Raw genomic sequence first — 21060 nt, forward strand, 5'->3', positions numbered from 1 at the left:
TAAATCACTTTTGCTTTCTTCATTTCAGTACTAATATTTCACTATTTTCAAAGTGAAGGACTGTAAACTGTCACAGTGCTTGGTCAATGAATTCTGAATAATAGACTGCCAGCAGTGGATACTCAAATGTCTTAATGTGATTCCACATTAATAATGCCTTGCAACTTTTTTTACATCTTAAGAGAAGAACAAATGTCCAAATGGCAAAAGATTTAAGTGCAGTTTTGAATGGTGTACAACTATAAAGCATGAAGAGTCGGAAAAACGATTCCTATTTAGAAGTAATTGTACAGATGGGTATTTTCATGGGATCCAAGTTTATCAATTACATGAATTCCCCAACACAACTGAAAATGTAATTACTTCTAATTTTATTTTACTTTTTATTTCAGTTGTTCAAAATTATTAATGTCATATCTTACAAAATTACTTTGTCTTCTGTTACTGCAAAAACTACTGACAGATAAGGTACTGTACATAGAGTAAAATAAACAGCTAATGTACACACAACTGCCCTTCAAAAGATAATTCAAATACAATGGACAGTAAAATGATACAATTTCTGATTGGAAAGCGCCATCTTGTGTCTATATATTGTTTTACATCACAATTCATCATTCAGAAAGAAACTTTATGAAGTTAACTTTTTTTCTCAATGAAAGACTGCTTTTTAAAGTAAAGCTTTTCATGAAGTACTACTGACATTCAGTAGCATGATTTGTCAATACAGTCACAATGTGACATGCTCTTCCAAAAAAAACTTTTCCAGATTGATTTTCTAGTTTTTGAGTGCAAAAGAAACAAAGTTGCTTACTGCTTCACAACTGCCTTTAAGATTATCAATTACTGCTAAAATTGCCAATTGCAAAAAGGACCAGGTTTTGGAAAATCAGGTAGTAAAATGCATAATTATTATATGAACAACAAAAGAACTGCAGATAAACAGATTAACGTTTTTTTAACCATGGGATTTCCAGTCATGAGTAATGCTTCTATGGTACTGAGTCAGTGTTGATTTTACAAACTAGGTGAACTATTGTTTGGCTTTTCTGAGCCACTGTATATTTACTATGATGGTTCCCAAAATTGAAGTTATACCCATTCAGAACAAATGAATCAGACAAATTTGGTCACACAGGGTATTGCTGCTGTTGTTGTAGTAATTCTGTTTTATATATGTTAAGTATTTTTTTAAAACATTTAAAATAGTTACAGATAAAGACTGTGGGTTGAGGTATTTAAAATTTCAAGAGTAGCAATAAGAATACTCCACATTATTTTTACTTCTCTTGTATGGATATGCAAAGTTATTTCAAATAAAGTGACAAGCTTGGAGAATTCCAAACCTAGAGCTATCTAATGTATAAACTTGTATTGTTTAAATTTTGAGTGGATCAGACTACTTAAACATAGGATGCCTTTAATCATGTCTTAAAAAGTGACTGAATACAAGCACTGTGTTCACAAAAAAAGAAAAATGACCGCACTTTTCTGGCGAGGGAAAGCAGAATGGCATCCATGAAGATTCGAAAGCCCACATGTTGTCCATGAGTTTTAACGTACACCTGTCAAAGAAAGCAATATCATATTTTAATAAAACCATGGAAATCTCTATATTCAATTTTAAAATATTAATTCAATATTAAAATTATTCTTGAGGATTTTGGGAGAGGTTACAATGGTGATGTTTAGGACCCTAACATATATGCATAGTTATTGCAAACATAGAGCAAGCTTCAATAAATTGGATAGTGAGGCCTTACACTGTTGCAAATGAGTGTGGTGAACAGTAATACCAATTTGAGCCTGTGGAAAGGTAATATGTACATAGAGAAATAAATACTGGAAAATGTTATTAATGGCTATACCTGCTGCTTATGTGCAATTAAATCCATTACCATGAGTTTTTTTTTTGCTGAGTTCTTATTACCTTCTTAACTGATAAAGAAACAGTAAGGGTTGGCATACTTTTTCACACAAGGCAACTGAATGTAATGACAAAGTAATGACAAAGCAAAAAAAAAGTGTGCTTTATCTGTCTCATAAGATTAGATGTATCTACAGTTAGGACCTGGTGAGGACTTAATGAAGGTCAGATTTGTCTTAATAAACCATAGAATCATAAGGGGGTGTACTTTTATTTTCACATCATTGTATGCAACAACATACATCAACATGTGTTATTATAATCCATTCATACATGGATTAATTTTTCTTTTCATGCCAACAATATTTAATCATATATGTTACAAGAAGCCAGTAGCCATATCACCCTGCAACTCACAACTGGGAACCCACTGAAGCTAAGCAGATGTGAGCCTGGTCAGTACCTGGATGGGAGACCTCAAAAAGACCTGTGAAAATAATTGCTACCAAAGGTGCTTCCACCAAATACTAAGTACACCGATCTAAATACTTATCCAATCAATATACCTGTATGTGTTTTTTTCTTTTCTTTTCTGGAAATTTACTGGAAGTTACTTAACCCTTAGAACTCTTCGGTTTCAGGTTTCAGCAAAATAAAGTTTACAAATCTGCATACATCTTGTTACAACTGGCAGCCCACTGAAGCTAAGCAGGTGTGAGCCTGGTCAGTACCTGGATGGGAGACCTCCTGGGAAAAACTAAGGTTGCTGCTGGAAGAGGTGTTAGTGGGGCCAGCAGGGGGCACTCACCCTGCAGTCTATGTTGGTCCTAATGTCCCAGTTTAGTGACGAGGACACTATATTGTAAAAAAAAAAAAAAAGGTGCTGTCCTTCGGATGAGATGTAAAACCGAGGTCCTGACTCTCTGTGGTCATTTAAAATCCCAGGGTGTTTCTCGAAAAGAGTAGGGGAGTTACCCTGGTGTTCTGGCCAAATTTCCCACTGGCCTCTACCAATCATGGCCTCCTAATAATCCACATATATGAACTGGCTAGGTAGAGTAAAATCAGACATATGGAAATCTAAAAAACAAGCACTTGCTCTACTGAATCTTGAAATTCAGGTGGCTTGGACACTGCATTTGGAAAAAATATTTTTGCAATTAAAAGAAAAATGTCACATAACTTAAATGGATGAAGCAATGTTACGTGTGTTCTTTATAATACTGCATTTTTCTTAATCTGGTTGTTTTTTTCCCCCACAATTTACCCCACACTCTCACATAATTTTAACAAGCAACACAGCCCTGTTAATAAACTGTTTAAATGTTGACTTACAGTTACACAAAACATTAAAATCTACTCTGTGAAAACCTTTATGTCTGACATGTTGTAAAATCAATTACAAAGCTGTTCACCTTCTGTCCATCAATATACAACTTTGAAAGATGCTGTGGTGTTGTAAAAAAGGTGTTCTGACAGACTATAGGAATAAGTAAGTGGCAACACACACAGTTAAACAACTTTTTATATAAGTATTTTGAGTTTATGAGTTGATTACACCTCAAAGTTAATACACCAATACTAATAGAAATAAAGGCATTACCTATTTTCATATAAATGCATTTGAGAACAAATTTGAAAATAGTATTAATAGTAAACATGGATTCCAAAACAAATTAACTTAAAACAAGGGAATTGGATGAGAAGACTTTTAAGAATTTTAAGTTAAGAGTTGGAGTGAATATGAACATCTTTCCCCTTGTTTTCACACTTCTTAAACAAAAGCGGTTACAAAAGTACAGCAGATCACAAAGATAATCTGTGGGCAGAACAACTCCCTATATCCTTGCTAGCTGCATCACCTCAACCACTGTTAAGCGCACATGGTTATTGTCAGCTATCAAGTTCTGGTAATTCCCCCATATTTATTTTTGCTGGTGAGCAATTCTGATTACAGTAAACACGGTTACTTAGGAGCGACATACAGGAAATTATTTTAAGTAGGCTTTTCAAAGTTTTGTGGAGGCACTCAAATTACCATAAGAAATGCCAACCTCAATTGGTCCATTTAAATTTTCTAAAAATCCATCATATTCATCTGCTGAACAAGAGTGCAGTTTTCAATCTTCTAAAAGTTCACAGAGCCACAGTAATATTCTTAAAGGGCATACCAACTAATGTTGTGTTTACTGTCCATAACTTATTCATTTTCAATTTCAAAATTCAATTTAATTCAAAATTAATTTTTAAAAATTTTGCATGAATATGACTTGTCATTGAACAAAACTGAACAAAGCTAAATAAAAACAACTGGGAAAAGAAGGAGACAAGAACACACTTTTCTTTTAGTCCACCATGATTTCACTAGAAAAACAGATAAGGAATTGAAAAGCTTGTTAAAAGTGGTACAATATGAAAACCAGTTATTCCTAAGGATGTTGTTGACAGCCTCCAATAGTCTTGTATCTTACAACATAGAGCAGGGGTGGGCAAACTTTTTTGGCCCAAGGGCCACATACAAGTTTGAAACTGTACAGAGGGCCACTTCAGGCTGTGGTTACAGATAGTCTATTTAGTCTATGCCATATATAAGTTTAAAATCCAGCATAGGCTTATTAGTTCAAGGTTAATGATAACCTGAGAGAAAGAAATATAAAAAAATAAAAAGAATAAAATTTGACATTCAACTCAAAAGCCAAGCCTTCACCGACTACCTCAACCCAACAGGTAACTGTTCTGCATGATAAACCTATTTTCTCAAATTTCCTCTTGCTCTCTGGACAAAGAATACCTGCAGTTTCTATCATACACCCCTTCAAAACCTCTCCTTCAGAGAACGGCTTGCTTTGTTTGGCAATTCTAGATGCAAGCAGGTAGCTGGTCTTTGTGCTGGCCTATTGGATAGCAGAAGGGTGGAAAAACACATTTTGCTGAGCCTGTAAACTAGCGGCTAGTCTGGAAGCTCTATTAGCCCACTCCTCGCATGACAGATTCCTCGCATGACAATTAGTTAGCATGTTTGGGAGAAAAATGGCAGGAAATTACAATGGGAAGAAGAATTCACAGGGATCTGTTGCTTATTCCATGGTACTCCAACAGTATAAGGTTTTTTGCATTGTGCTACTCGGTACACAACTTTGTATGATGAAAGAAGAACTCTGCTGGGGACTGTAGCTTGGTAAGAAAAAGCAGCTTTCTGTTCATTCATTTAACGTGCGCTAAAAATAATCACGAGGCTTACTTATCAAATTTCTGTGAAAAGTTTACAAATGACGTTTCAAATTATTGGGGAGCATGCTCTAAGCAGCAAACACTTTAAGGCAGACAACACACTGAGGACATTCTTCAGTGTCCACAATTGTGCACGTGAAACAGAAATTCAAGAAACTGTCATCATACTTTCTATACTTGGTTTCCGTTTCTCTTTAGAACTAGGCTCCATGTCCTTAATGTTTTTTACTCATATTTAAAAACCTCTCCATTTCGATTGTGTAACAAAAAACTCACAAAATGACCATTCATAGAAACGTGAAACACAGAAGCCGCAGTCAACTGGTACGCTGCTTACAGACTGCCGACTCTCTTGCCTAGTGTCATGTGACACAATCTAGCTAGGTAGCATGCGACTCGTACATTCTGTGTGCATGAACAGCGGGTTTTGCTTGCAATAAAATGTTTCTTTGACTGGCAATACCTGCGACACCCCAGACCGACAATGGCACTTCCCCAAGGCGGTGTGATGCACAGTTTAGAACCACTGTGGTAAAGCATTCGTGTGCCATCTAACGGCAAGAATAATGAAATGTAAGAAAAATAGCACCAAACAAGGTGGAATATGGTGAATATTGACTCATTTATTTTTTACCTCAAGGGCCAGTTAAAACTGGCTGGCGGGCCGGATGTGGCCCACGGGCCGTAGTTTGCCCACCGGTGATATAGAGGATGCCCAGGTATAGGATTTCCTTTCCCTACAGGTCCATTAGCCCAACGGAAGTCACTCTATTCATATCTTCTCTCCTCCTGTGGGTACTATATGAATGCTGCATGCCCACATCTTTAGCCTTCTTGTTCTAACAATATTACACAGTGGCTACGCCCACCTGCTCCTATCTCGACATACACAGAGGTCAGGACAGAATCACAACAAAAAAGTTTTTTGTTCATGTCCCCAGTACTCTGTTTCATTGCAATACTATAAAAATTCTAGAATAAAATTTGTCTCCATTGTTAGAACTAATGAAACAAATGGTCTGCTTACACCAGAAATTTGAAACTGAACCAGCTTAGTGCCAAATTAAAACAAAGGCCTCTGGTTTACACTGAAGGGGACCTTCAGTGTAAAACTGACCCAGGTGTGGGTTACATGTGCAATTCCATACTTAGAATATAATAGTTGCCAACCAAGATGATATTTGTCACCCTGAAATTGAAATAGTAAGAGACACTGTAAAGTGCAAAAGAATAACACAGTCTAGTAACACTGCTAAGCAAACAGAAAATAAACTTTGGCGTTCTTTAACGTACAGATACATATTTGTAAGCAGATAAACCTAAGTTATATTTTATGCTCTTTTTATGTGCCAGTAGTGGATAAAACTGATAACATGCTGTCTAGAGTAATGACTTCAAGAAACATAGGGAAAAACAAAAAGAATTGAAAACAAAATCAGCAGTGCATATGTTCCATACAGTATATTTTTGGCTCTTAGTCCTTACCATTACACTGCTATTTCGAAATATGACTTTGGAATGTTTCTAAGAGTTATTAGTTTGAACAAATTGTATTTTTAACCTTCTAAACCCTTTCCAATCAATGAAGTCTGGATCCAGATGAAACACTGAATCACAAAGTGAAAAATCAGTGACTTTATTTTCCAGGTTAAGAAAAATATTTGAACTGCCAAACAATACTGATATGGCAACACGTAAAAATTTAGAAGGTACTTTTCTAAAATGACTATGAATAGCAGGGTTCAGTTAAAATTTAAAATGAACTGCAGGCACAAGTATAGAAATATTGCAAAGGAGGCTAAAATGAAGTTCTGTCAGTATTATAACAATATAAGAACCATCAATGATGAAGTAAAACACATCTATGTCAAAAATGAGAATTGTCTAGTCAATGAAAGGGAAATGGCTGCTGTACTAAATGTGTTTTTTTTTTGTTTTGGTATAGAAGTCACTGGTACTCGAAGATTAATAAATCCCCAAGGCCTGGTGGTATCTTACCAACTGTAATCAAGGAAATGTTATTTAAACATTAGAAACACAACAATTTCAACAGTTGCTTAAGACAAGGATAGTAACCAGGGACTGGATAACTGGTAATGTAGAATCCATGTATATAAAGTGTTAGAAAAGTGACCCGAATAATCCTTCTAAATTGCTAGAAGGCAATTGATAAAGACCATCATAAATTCAATTCTCAAATTGTGGATGGCTGACATTCAGGGAAATGCAAGTGTTTGGATTAAGAAATGGTCTTTAGAAAACAAAGATTTTAAGGTAAGGGTTGAATACTCAGTGCCACCAGGACTACTACTCTTCTTATTTTGTGTCAGTGATCTATATTCTGGTATTGTTAGTGAACTAGTCAAGTTTGCAGATAATACCAAGACAAGTGGCAGATGACATTTAATGAACACATGTGCAGGGTTTTGCAGGTAGTAAAAACAAATACAAAATTGGAAACACTAAGCTAGAGAAGACTACTTATGAATACTTGGGTGTTTATGTTGACATATCATTTACATATTTTAGACAATGTGGGAAAGAAATTAAAAGGGCAATCAAAATGAAAAACTATACAGTATATAAAACTGTAGAATTTTAAACATAGGATGATATATTTAAATTGACATTAAATGTGTTGTAACTGCTGCACTTTAGGCTGCCGAATAGAGAGAGTGAAGACCAATGACATAATACATAAAAAAGCACAGTTGTCTAGCAAGACAGTCAAAATCTGAAAACTACAAAAAGAAGAAAGACATTACCTTGTTGTCTTTGATGGTGTAATGACACAGGCTCTGCCTCTGCCCGAACCGCTTCGGAATTTCTTTGGCATTTTTGTCTGGATCGACGGTTGTAAAATATGCCAGATCCCGCAGAATCTGTAATATTGCCTTTGGGCAATGCATGTTCTCCATCCATTTGGCTGCACTGACTTCAGGACAGTGACAGTTCTCATGATACACTGGCCCTATGCGAGATAGAAATACAAAAGCAGTGTAAAATAAGTGTCAATCGCCCTTATTCCAGAAGCATGAATTTGGGTAAATGCTTACAGAAGTTGCTAGATTTTTTTTACCTAACAGTTCTATAAAAAGGCACTCTGCTTGGCAACTTGGCAGCACAAGTAGTGAAAGTTTTTTTTAATGCCATTTTTGAAGAAGCTTATTCTTTGTGAGCCACATTTTCACCTCCAGCTGGATTTTTCCTTTGTAAAGGAAACGATCTCTTCAATATCAACCAATACCAATATCAGAAAAATCAGAAATAACAGAAAAATAAACAAAAGTGACAATACAAGACCATACAATAACAGTTCAACCAATAACACTTCTGATATTCACATCTGGTACAGCAGTGTCACCATGCTTCTTGTTTTTAGTCAATCCTAGACAGCTAATCAGTTTATTTAACTCAATTGCACTATATTAATAGGATCTTGGTCTAGGGTCCAGGTTTTTACTCATTAAATATAAGGTCTATAAAATATGATGGACTGCAGCCTTCCAGGACGATATGTGAAAATCAGTGCTATAAACAGACTATGCTTTGAACCTCTGAAGCTTTCTTCCTAGCTCAAAGTTTTGCCCTTTTCAATTTTCACCTATTTGTACCTGTGAAAGGCAAACACCTCACAAGGTGATTATAAAATTTCAAGAGGTACAATTGTTACCTTTACTAGAAATTATGTATGCTGTTTTCAACCCAGTTCTAGCATAAGAAGTATCTGCTGAATAAGAGGTATTAACAATAAGTGAACACAAATTAAAATTCAGATTACAGCTGTTCCAAAATGCCTTAGTCAACATACCAAAGTAATGACTAGGTGCAAATGAAATAAACATTCAATGCACAGGCATAATTACAGTAGGTCTATCAGCTATTTAATTTTTCATTCTAATTAATAAAAATCATATATTATTGCTGTGTATAATAGATGTGTGCATTTAAACCAAGTTAAAAACTGAGCACATTCTGGCAGATGTGTACTGTGTGCACAGTAACCAGAAAGATTATTTCAGGAAACATATATTGAAACTTATGTCACTGAAATATGCTGCAAAACAGAAGAAGAACTGTTTACAAAAAGCTTGCAGAGAAACAGTAAGCTTCTTCCCTTGTACAATTACTATAACATTGTGGGAAGCTCTCCTGTTTTAAAAAGAAAATTAAGAACCTTCTTAGCCAAAATATCAACAAATTATCCTGTAAGCCATAAATATGTGGTTTATAGATGATGTATAACTTGTAAGAAAAAATCGAAAGAAAATGGTAGTTTATGTTTAGCATGGTGGTTAGTATTGCTGCCTCACAGCTCAGGTCCCTCAGCTCAATTCTGGACCTAGGAGGTTTTCTATGAGGAGTTTGTATGCTCTCCCCATATTTGCGTGGGTTTTTCCCGGATGTTGCAGTTTCCTCCCAGAGTCAAAAATATTGGGAGGTTAACTGGCTACTGGAAAAATGGGCCCTAGGTGCAAATGTTTGCATGTCTGTGTCTGCCCTGCAATGGATAGGAATCCAATCCAGAGTGTTTCCTGCCTTGCATCTGTTGTTTGCCGGGATAGGCTGTGGTTTCCCCGTGACCCTGAATTGGAAGAAACAGTTAGGAAATGGATGGATGGGTAGTACAGTGCCTTCAGAAAGTATTCACCCCTCACTGATTATTTCTTGTTCTGGTGTGTTGCAATGTCAAATCAAAGCATATTTAAATGGGATTTTTTAGTATTTAGGTGTCTTAAAAATAAAATTCTTAAAATTACTTAATTGATAAGTATTCACCCCCTTTGTTATAACAACCTAAATTGGGTGAGGTATTCAGTTATCTTGAAAGATATCACACTAAATACATTAACAAGGTACCCTTGTTAATTCCGAAGCCACCTGTGTTCAATTCCTTGATTGCACAATAAATATCACTGACTTTGTGAGGCCTCACAACTAAAGCAGCAGATTAGTTCAGTCCTGCTGTCATGAAGACCAAGGAGCTACCCATGGAACTTCGAGATGAAGTTGTTGGGAGGACAAAACCTGTAGAAGGTTATAAAAAGATTGGCAAAGCTTTGAACCTTCCTAGGAGCACCGTGAAGCCCGTGGCAACAAAATGGAAAAAACATGGCACAAGCCAGATACTACTAAGATCAGGTCGTCCTACCAAATTGAGCAACCGGACAAGAAGGGCAATTGCCAGAGAAGTGACCATGAGGCCAGCTACAACACTGACAGAGTTGCAGAGCTCTTTGGCTGAAATGGGAGAGACTGTCCAGACATCAACAATCTCTTCAGCACTTCAAAGATTTGGCCTCCTTGGGAAAGTGGCTAGAAGGAAGCCACTCCTGAGAAATGCCAACATTAAGTCATGCCCGGAGTTTGCTAGAAGCCATGTGACATAACCTGAAACCTTTTGGAACCTTTGGCCTGAAAGCAAAGCACTATGTTTGGCGCAAACCAAATACAGCCCAACACCCAGGTAACACCATCCCTACTGTCAAGCATGGTGGTGGCAGCATCATGCTCTGGGGTTGCTTTTCAGCAGGAGGAACTGGAAAGCTTGTTGCCATCAAGGGCAAAATGGATGGAGCCAAATACAGGCAAATTATTGAGGAGAACCTGTTTCAGTCAGCCAAAGACCTGCATTTAGGGCAAAGATTCATTTTCTAGCAGGACAATGACCCAAAGCACATGGCAAAAACTATCAAAGAATGGCTTGAAAAAAAGAAGGTTAGTATTCCGGAATGGCCTAGCCAGAGCCCAGACTTGAATCCAATTGAAAATCTTTGCCTGAAAATTGCTGTCCACTGACACTCCCCATCTAATTTGGCAGAGTTGGAGCAAATTTGCATTGAAGAATGTTGAATTTATTGTGTTATTGAAGGGAGAAAAAATATTTTAATGTGTCAAAATGTGGAGGTGTAACAGGAACAAAATGTGAAAAAATTCAAAGGGGTGAATACTTTCTGAAGGCACTGTATACTGTATGCTCTCATGTTACTTCAATTTGATTGGGAATGATTTCCATAAGGGTGCTTAAAATACATGTAAAGTGTACTTTTACTCATACTTAGTGTTTATTAACATACTCCTTCAATAACCAATTAAAATATCACTTACAACGATATGAAAAAGAGAGTACACCTTCTTAAGATTCTATGGTTTTACATATTAAGACATATCTGCCCTTCACCGACAGTAGATACATCTAACCTCATGTGACAAATAACACACACAAATTTTACTTTGTCATTATTTACTAAACATAAAAGCTAACATTCAGAAGTTTTCATATCAATTAAGAAGGTAATTAGAATCAGGTGCTGCTAAACAAGTGCACATGATTAGCTGGTCATCAAGTGCTTTGACCTGTAAATAAAATTGAAAACTTTGTCCGATTCCTCTCGAGAATTCAGGTTTGTTGTAAGTCAAAAGATATCTGTGATGGTCTAAGAGAAAGAATCAGTCTGCAATAGGGTTATAAAGCCATTTCTATACAATATGAAGGCCGTAAGTCCACATAGAGAAAGATAATTTACAAATGGAGAAAGTTCAAAATGGTTGCCAATCTACCCAGGAGTGGATATCCCAGCAAATTCACACCAAGATCAGACCATATGATGCTCCTAGAGATTGCAAATAACCCCAAAGCTACATCCAGGAGTCTACAGGCCTCTGTCAATACGTTAAACATTCATGATTCTACCATTAGGAAAAGACTGAACAAGGATGGGTTTCGTGGAATGGCAGCAAGGACAAAACATCTTCTCTCCAAAAAAAAATGTTGCTACACAGGTTAGGTTTGCAAAACAGCACCTGAATAAACCCCTAGGCTTCTGGCACAAGGTCCTCTGGACAGATGAGATGGAAGTGGAGATGTTTGGCCTTAAAGCAAAACAACTTGTTTGGTAAAAAACCTAACACTACATATTACCATAACAACCTCATACCAACTGTTAAGCATGACGCCGGCGAGGGGGGGTGGGGATGATTTGGGCCTGCTTTGCAGCCACAGGATCTGGAAACCTCACAATCATTGAGTCCACCATGAATTCCTCTCTATATCAGTTCTTTCTAGAGGAAAATGTCAGACTATCCTACAGCTGAAACTTAGATGAAAGTAAATCATGCAACAGGACAATGATCCAACACATACAAGTAAATCTATGACTGAATGGATGAAAAAGAAAAGAATGAGGATTTTGGAATGGCAAGTCAAAGTCCAGACTTCTACCCCATTGATGCTGTGGCAGGACCTAAAGAGAGCTGTGTTATAAACTAAATCCCCCAAACATCACTGAGCTGAAGCAGTTTTGTAAGGAGGAGTACAGATGCAGCCATTCAAAGTGCGCGTTACAGGCAGGTGGCGTCGCGCAGTGTGACGCAAGATGACGCGCGGCACCGCAGTACGTGATTGGTTGACCGACAGGGGCACTCGTGGTCCGTTGGTCTGTCGTAGAAAGACTCACAGTAAACGTCTTTGCTGTGCCCGTTGTAGATATTGAATTTTACCACTGAAGGGAAATATTAGTAGCTGAGCATAAAAAGAATAGGAGCATACTGTAACGTGTGTGAAGGCCATAAACGATATTAATTTTGGAACATAAACATACAGTACTGTATATGGCTGGTCTTGGTACTTTAAAGAAAAAATACACACCAGTATTCCATTTCTCCCTAAACATTTTAAGCATCGAAGTCTTTAACTAAAGAGATACCGGAGTCAACAAGCATACTTTTAGAATTTGATTAAAAGGGAATATAATATTGAATCGCGCATATATTTTATGAAAGCAAGATTGCTCAGCTGGACAAAAGTACACAACCTACCTTTATCAGAAATATTTATGCATCAAAGCCTTTACCGAAGATATTACTAATAGTATTAATAATGAATGACTTTGGACAAGCTGTATACTCAAAGTATAATTTCTTTAGCACATTTGTACAAGCACTTGGAATCTGTCCAAGCCATTTTTTGTCAGGCATTTTGTTTTACTTCAACGGGCATAAAAACTCCCTTGCTTTTAACAGGGCGTTTCATAATTTCTAACTACGAAAATGATTTAAAATGCGACACTTATCATTCAACTAGAGCTCAAAATATCACAAGGATCCTCAAGAGCACAGCAAAGACTGTATTAAAAGATACTTGTATGAGATACATGAGAATCCAGGCTTTTTTTATCAATGCTTTCTTTTCCGTATACCAGATTTTATGGAATCACTTCAGAAGGGTGTCAGCCAGTCAGATTCCAGGAATCGGTACTATAAAGGAAAAATACACACCGGTATTCCATTTCTCCCTAAACATTTCAAGCATCGAAGTATTTAACTAGCATTTGAAATAGCGTGTGAAAAAGTGGTAGTTTTAAGCTTTTCTGCTAATATAATATGTAATCGCGTATCTAAAGAATTTAATAACGATATGATTATATTCGTGTATATACGACAGTGCGACAGGGCTGTGTAGGGCTGTTTCGCCTCTCTCTTCATGCGACTGTACCAGGAAGAGGATTTCTTTCTATTCAAAACGTGTATTTTAAAAGTTTAAGAAGTAAAAACCTTACAGCGTACACAGATTTCTAAACTGATCAGGATCGTTATCTTTGTCTTATGCATAATAATGTTCACCGCTCTGTCCAGCAAATTAATAATAAACTTTATTTTATATAGCGTTTTAAACGAATAAGTAATTAGATTGCTCATAAACCTAATCACTTGCTTTTTCTTTTTATTTAGGCTCAGATTTCAACTATAGATCGTATTATTAATAACCATAATAACAACCAACCAACAAAAACAACCATATAAACATAATACCAACCAAAAACATAGATAACGACCACAATACAAAATCAAATATATCAAACCATTATACTCTAGCAAATTCCTCCAATTATCATAATCCCGCCCCTTATGCAAAACCAAACCCTCCTCCCAATCCCACTTTATCATAAACAAAATCCACCTCAATTTTCAACATAAAGCATTACTGCTTACTGGGTTTTTGAGGGGGGGGGGAGGTGTCTTTCGCTGGAAATCTCGCCTGCTTCTACTTTACGAGTACAACCCCCTCTCTGCCGGAGTGCTGGCTGTGACGAATTAAACCGGTTTCACAGGTATTTTCAAAGTAGGAAGTACAGTGTTAACTGGTAGCTGGGCTCCTCAATGGAATCGCTTTAAAATGCTAATGCGTTGGTGTAACAGTCCGGGAGTGGCAAGCTTCCAATGTCAACTCGACTCGATTGGAAGACAATGAACGTATTTTAGCCCTAAATGAATTAATAGCAAACATGGTTTACATAAAATACATTTTTCCAAGAAAGTTTATAATAATACAATCTATAGTTGAAATCTGAGCCTAAATATAAAGGACAAGCATTTTCAGAGAGCAATCACGCTGTGTTTATGTAGAAAAAGCGATTAGGTTTATGAGCAATCTAATTACCTATTCGCTTACAACGCTATATAAAATAAAGTTTATTTAAAGATGAATGATAAGTGTCGCAGTTTAAATAATTTTCGTAGTAGGGCTTGGACAGATTCCAAGTGCATTTTTGCAATTTACATTGTAATACAGTTTAGAATACAGTTAGTCTAGGCTTTATCAGCTTTATTTATGGGTTGCAATTTAAAAAAATGTCAAAAACCGCACTCAAAATGCAATTTAGAGCTTTCTGGCAAGGGGAGACACCCAAATTATAATGTAACATGCCACTGTTTGTGCATGAACAAAGTTATACTGCAATTTTCCTTAGATACGCGATTAAAAAAAATAAATTTTTTGAATCCCCGGCGGAACACACTCCATAAGAATCAGCACTTTTATACAGTATATCGCCTTTAAACACATATATTTAAACACGCGTTTACGATTTAAATCAAAACGCGATTCAAATCAATATAAATGTTTATTTTGTAACGCATAGGTGACTATTCATTGTTATTAAAAAGACTTAAATTCGATCATGTTGTGATATTTAGAAATATAAATTTGTTTGGTGCGAGTGAGGTTTTATTTAATCTCTGACCAAGGGAAACGTTTCATTTTTTCAAAGAAATGTTTGTCATAGTTCATAGTCATAGTTCCATGGGATTCAATCACAGACCATGTGACATGGGAGTCAGGAAACTAACACACAGTGCCACCAGATTTGATAACGCTATAAAAACGCTATAAAATAATGTGACTAGGCACAGAACAAGTTTACACCACAGTACAATAATAAATGCTGACCATGACTTTAGAAGCATAAATTACCTTACACTCAATTTAAACACAAGCTGTCTTTAGCTGGTTCATACAGAAATGTAGAGATCCAGGCTCAGAACACACAGCTTCATTAGCGAATACATATGCAGGACAACTAGAGAAGACGTTTTACAGAGGATGGATTTTTAGAAACATCCCATCAGTGACATCACTGAAGTCAACTCCTACTGTAGGTAACTGTCGTGTGGATAGTTTCACAAGATCAGACAAAGGTTTAAGCATCGCTTGTTCTAGATAAAACTGCAAAAAAAAACAACAACCCATAATGTACTTCTTTGCGGCTCTGTTTGCCCAAATCATATATTCACAACGTGAAATTAGAAAATAATATTTCGTAACCAAAATCCGCAATATGGAAACAGAACCTATGTAATTGTTGACAGATGATGTTCTCGTAACATTTTTACAAGACAAACTACAACATTTAAAAAATGACTTGTATGTACTTGATATCTCTAATCAATCCACGGCGATATAGTTAAAGCAGTCCCCGCACAAAACGAAACTAAAACGCCCTGGGCATACCGTTTCGCGCTTCTTATCAGTTGCTCAAAAGTAATTTGACCGTATGAAATGCATAATATAAACCTAGAAACATACACAGTACGTGAGCAGTACTTACGTAGTATCGGTGTCAAGACATACCTCTCAAATACTGTAAATCAAGTTAAAAATATCTCAAGACCGATTCTGGTCATAATGAAACCATGTTTCGTGTATGTTTTCTTTAAAGTACCGAGACCAGCCATATACTGTATGTTTATGTTCCAAAATTAATATCGTTTATGGCCTTCACACGCGTTGCAGTATGCTCCTATTCTTTTTATGCTCAGGCACTAAGATTTCCCTTCAGTGGTAAAATTCCATATAAATATTCAATACTTAAACGGGCACAGTTAAGACATTAAATATACATATACATACTGTATACAGTACAGTTTGCATACGGTAATATGTTTATGTTCCTAAATCAATCTCTTTTATGAGCATGTGAAAGGCATGGTGAATCGATTCTCAAAAATTACTGTACTTTGCATGATTGGAAAAAAATGCGTGATTGCGAAATGCTGTGGTGTTACTTTTACAAAGACGGTCAATGAAAAAAAGAATGTGGACCAGGGCAATACTTTGAGTTTACAGCTTGTCCAAGGTCATTTATTATTAATACTATTAGTAATATCTTCGTTAAAGACTTTGATGGCTACAGCTCAAACATGAGAGGTTGAGCTTTATTAGCTCCACCTTGCGGAAATTCCGGATACTATTATTTTGCTAGCGGTATTTACCGGTAACTTGCGGTATTTACCGGTAACTTGCGGTAGACTGCGTACAGCGTACCGGAAAATAATGCGGTATCACCCGCGCATTTTGAATGGCTGCATCTGTAGGTCAGAATTCCTCCCAGGTGATGTGAGAGACAGATAACCTCTTACAGAAAATGTTATTTCCAAGTTATTGCTGATAAAAGTGGTTCCATGGGTAACTGAATCACTTACTTTTTCCACTTTGTGAGGACTAGATAAAGGTCAGGTATATCTTAATATGTAAAACCATAATATCGTAAGGGGATGTACTTTCTTTTTCACATCATTGTATGTCCTTCAAAACTTCATGCCTTACACAAAACAGGAAAGAAAACAAAAAGGAATATACTGTATATCTTTTGCAGTAGTATGACATATGACACTGTCTTACCTCTCAGAATGTATGGAGAATTTGCCACATGACTACCATTGAGGAGAACTTCAATCTGGAGTGCAGAGTAGCTTGCATACATCCTGTATCTAACCAAAAAGGAGCCATCTTTCCGATCCAAAACCTGTACCCAGATCCTTGAAAACATTTCTCCTGGTGCTGTTATTTTAACTTGGAATGTGCTCTCACCAGGTGAAGAGGTAAAACTAAAATGTGATGTAAATAAAATTAATTAATGAATACATTTATTCTGTTTCACACAGAGCAGATGAAACATTGAGTTGTATTAAAATGAAATCTGTAACAAAATCTACAGTATGATACTGAACAAAAAGCTTACCCACTCCAGAATCCAATTCCTTTTTTTAGAAGGAAACAGACAGAGCTCCATTTTAGAGCTGTCTGATCTATTTCTTCATTTAAAGACTCCAATACCTCGTAAAAACTATACTTAAGAAATCTGTTCAACATGAATTTATTCAAACTCTAGTAAAACCTTACAATATTCATGCACAATGTGTTGATTTGTATAAGAATCTAAAGCTAAATACACAGCAATTGTACTCTGTTTCACTAGGATCCACTGAAAAAAATGTTTTGTTTTTCGGCACCTCTAGTAAGATTAAATGAAACACAACATTAACAAGGTAACGACTACCAAAGCCAAGTAACGTTTTCACACAAAGGTTTGCTTGACTTCATCGGAAACTAAGCCACGGTGTGAACATCATTTGCAATTACTGGTGTACTTGCAACTCTGATAAACTCATGATCAAGGATGAAGCCAACCGAAGCACACATTAACAGATGATTGGTTACCTTATCCACAGCTGCATCTAAAAATCTAGAAAAAATGCTATTTCAACTGTGCTTTGCATATATACTCACTTCGTCCCGGTACTATCTGCAGTTTGAATATAGAAGAATCGAGCTGGGAGCACAACGTCTGGCTCCAATCCGGGACCCCATACCGAAGTTTTTGCAGCACTGGGTGAAGTCCCTTTGGAGATCGCTGATAGGATAGGTAGAAGAAGTATGTGCACAAACCACTGTTTCCACATCACCATATTTCGTAGGTTAGTGTGAGAATCTATCAAAATGTTTTCAGACAAATTCAATCACTTCCTTAAGGTAGCATTTCCGTACCGTACCAGTTCAGTACTTTGTCTGGAATTAGAGCATGTGGCACCAGAAGGAAAAGATGTAAAGCATACACTTGGAAAAAAGTCCGTCCTCTGTATATTTTAAACTCTGCATCTGTTACAATTACACGCGTAACTTCTTTTCTATTTTTTTAATAATTCTGACATGTTAACGTCGATGGCGAATGTATCGATATGCTACAAACATGCATATTATCATTTTAAAACTAGTTGAAATGTATGTAATTACTGCTTGCAAGACTGACAAAAACAAACGCCATGATTCGTCACCACATGGATTTCTGGGATTGGACAATACGCAAGAACAACCGCTCTAACCAAACTTTAGAGCTAGTTTGGGTGGGTTTTGGAAAGGATATATGGGAATACGTAATTAAATGGAACCGACTAGAAAACTAGGGAAAGGCCAGCTGAAGTCTGGAGTATTTTCCTCAGCAGTTAAAGGGGCCGAATTGCCGCCTTTCATTTCTAACAATTATTGGTTTTAAACTAAGCATACAGTATATACCGTTATATTAACCTTATTTTTTGAAAACTGGGTCAAGAATGGTATAATTTGGATTAAACAATTAATCAATGCTGATGGTGAAATATATAGTTACACCGAGTTTGTTAATAGATACAATATGTCTATTACTTTGGATCAGTATTTTACTGTAATTAATGCGATTTCTGGGGAAATATTAACTCTTTTAAGGAGTTGTAATAGTAGTCCTTTAGAAACGTTGGAAGAATTTACAGCTTACATTAGACTACAAGGAAAGGATATTCTGAATTGTGGATGTAATAACCAATTTTTGAGATCCCTGTTAAAAAATGATAATTTACTTGCGATTACAATATATTGGAATTCCGCATTTGGAAAACGCATTGATTGGAGAAAAATTTGGATGATGCCCAATAAATAATAAATAACCAATAAGGTTAAGGAGGTTTTATACAAAATAATTCATCGAATTTATCCAGTTAAGACTCTTGTTACCAGTGATTTCAAATTAATATAGATGATAAATGTGTTTTTTGTGACAATAGCCCTGAAACTATTCAGCATTTGTTTTGGTTATGTCCCAGGGTAAACATTTTCTGGACTAAGTTGCAGACATATTAAAAAAGAGACCAATGCTGATATTTGTTTTGATGAAAAAGATGTTATGTTAAGTTTCAGCCCCATCGATAATAATATTAAAATTTCGTTTGTAATAAATTTAATTATTATAATGGCACGTTATTATATACACAAAATGAAGTGGTCTGGGAAGTGCCCTTTGAGCATTTTAAACTGGATGTAAGGGGGTATTTGCAGACTATTTCGAAGTGTAAAAATATGAAAGCAGTGCGGACATTATTTTTATTTAATTTGTTTAATCTTTTTTCATAACTTGAATTTATGTAGTAATATGTACCCCTGACGATATTTTTGTCTTGAATTGTTATATGTACTCTTGTTTGTATTGTAATTTTTGTTCTTTTGTTAAGCATAAATATATTTTTTAAAAGTATATACCGTTATATTAGAGTGAATCTTGCTGTTCAAATGAAGAGAACCAGTTAAAAGTTTTTTTTTCCCTGAAGCTATTGGATTGGAGTTTATGAATAAAGATTAACTGTAGCAGTGCACAAAAATGTTCGAGATCATTTTATGTATAGGATCCTAGTTTGTTATACATGCAAAATCCAATTAATATGAAACAGTAGATATTTGAAATATTAGATCATTTTTTATATCAACTTAGAGTAATGGCTGGTGCTTATAATGTGAAGGTAGTAGGGACAAATCCTGAATAAGGTTCTGTTTTTGTAACACTTTGCTTTTGCTTTGATAAAATTGCCATCTGTATGAATGGTTATGAATATAAGTTGCTTTGAAAAAGTTTCAGCCAAATAGCAATAATTTATAGAAGAAAAATAATTCTAATGATAAAAATAAACAATTTTGCTGTATTTGCATTTTATTTAGGTAATAATCAAAGACTGTTTTGTCTGAATTATTGAAGTCTTTTGCTCAACCATTGTGTATATTCTGTTTTTACTTCTTTACTTGAACTTGAACTTGAACTTTATTGCCATATGTAACCAGTACTGGTACAATGGAATTCTTACTTACAGAAAGTCTCTCGATTGTAAAACAAGTGTAAAAAACAAAACAAAGTGCAAACAGTGCATCAAGACAATATACAAACAAACAGTAGACAATGTGCAAGTAAACATGTAGACAGTTTGAATGTAAACAATACAGACGTGTAAACAATGACTGGAGATGTGCAATAGATAAGAAATCATAAAGAGGTAGATGGTGATGGTGTAGGTGTGTTCCGAGGGGGATGGCTAAATGTGTTCGCCAATCTCACTGCTTGTGGATAGAAGCTATTGAAGAATCTAGTGGTAACTGTCCGTATGCTCTTATATCTCTTGCCTGAGGGCAGTGGGTTGAAGAGCTCAAGCCCGGGGTGGTGACTGTCCTCTGTGATGGCCAGAATTCTACCACGGCAGCGGTCCTCATAGAGCTGTTTAATCTCGGTGAGACCGCAGCCGATGATCTTCTGGGCCATATTGACCATTCTCTGCAGTGCCTTTCTTTCTCGCGAAGAGGTGTTGCCATACCACACGGTGATCCCGTTGGTGAGGATGCTCTCGATGGTGCAGCGGTAGAAGTTCAACAACACGTGTATTGGCATCCCCCATCGCTTGAGGCACCTCAAGAAATAAAGGCGCTGCTGAGCCTTCTTCATGATAGAGTCAGTGTTCACAGTCCAGGTTAGATCTTTAGAGATGTGAATTCCCAAAAACCTAAAGCTGGTGACTGTTTCCACTTCCATTCCATCAATACTGGTTGGGCTGTG

General features: G+C 36.2%; 1 protein-coding gene across 3 annotated transcripts in view; it reads right to left on the reverse strand.

Annotated features, from left to right (window-relative positions):
- Positions 1–18482, reverse strand: part of poglut2 (protein O-glucosyltransferase 2) — a 51883-nt gene extending 33401 nt beyond the window's left edge. For all 3 annotated transcript variants that reach the window (XM_088913733.1, XM_088913734.1, XM_088913732.1), the window contains exons 1-4: positions 17946–18482; positions 17058–17263; positions 7864–8069; positions 1488–1565 (exon numbers count right to left, since the gene is read on the reverse strand). In XM_088913733.1, coding sequence (XP_088769859.1) covers positions 1488–1565; positions 7864–8069; positions 17058–17263; positions 17946–18124 — 669 coding nt within the window. In that variant the 5' untranslated portion in view covers positions 18125–18482. The remainder of the gene's footprint in view (positions 1–1487; positions 1566–7863; positions 8070–17057; positions 17264–17945) is intronic.
- Between the last annotated feature and the right edge of the window lie 2578 nt (positions 18483–21060).

Source organism: Atractosteus spatula, chromosome 4, assembly GCF_055471065.1.
Source record: "Atractosteus spatula isolate fAtrSpa1 chromosome 4, fAtrSpa1.hap1, whole genome shotgun sequence".
NCBI lineage: Eukaryota > Metazoa > Chordata > Actinopteri > Semionotiformes > Lepisosteidae > Atractosteus > Atractosteus spatula.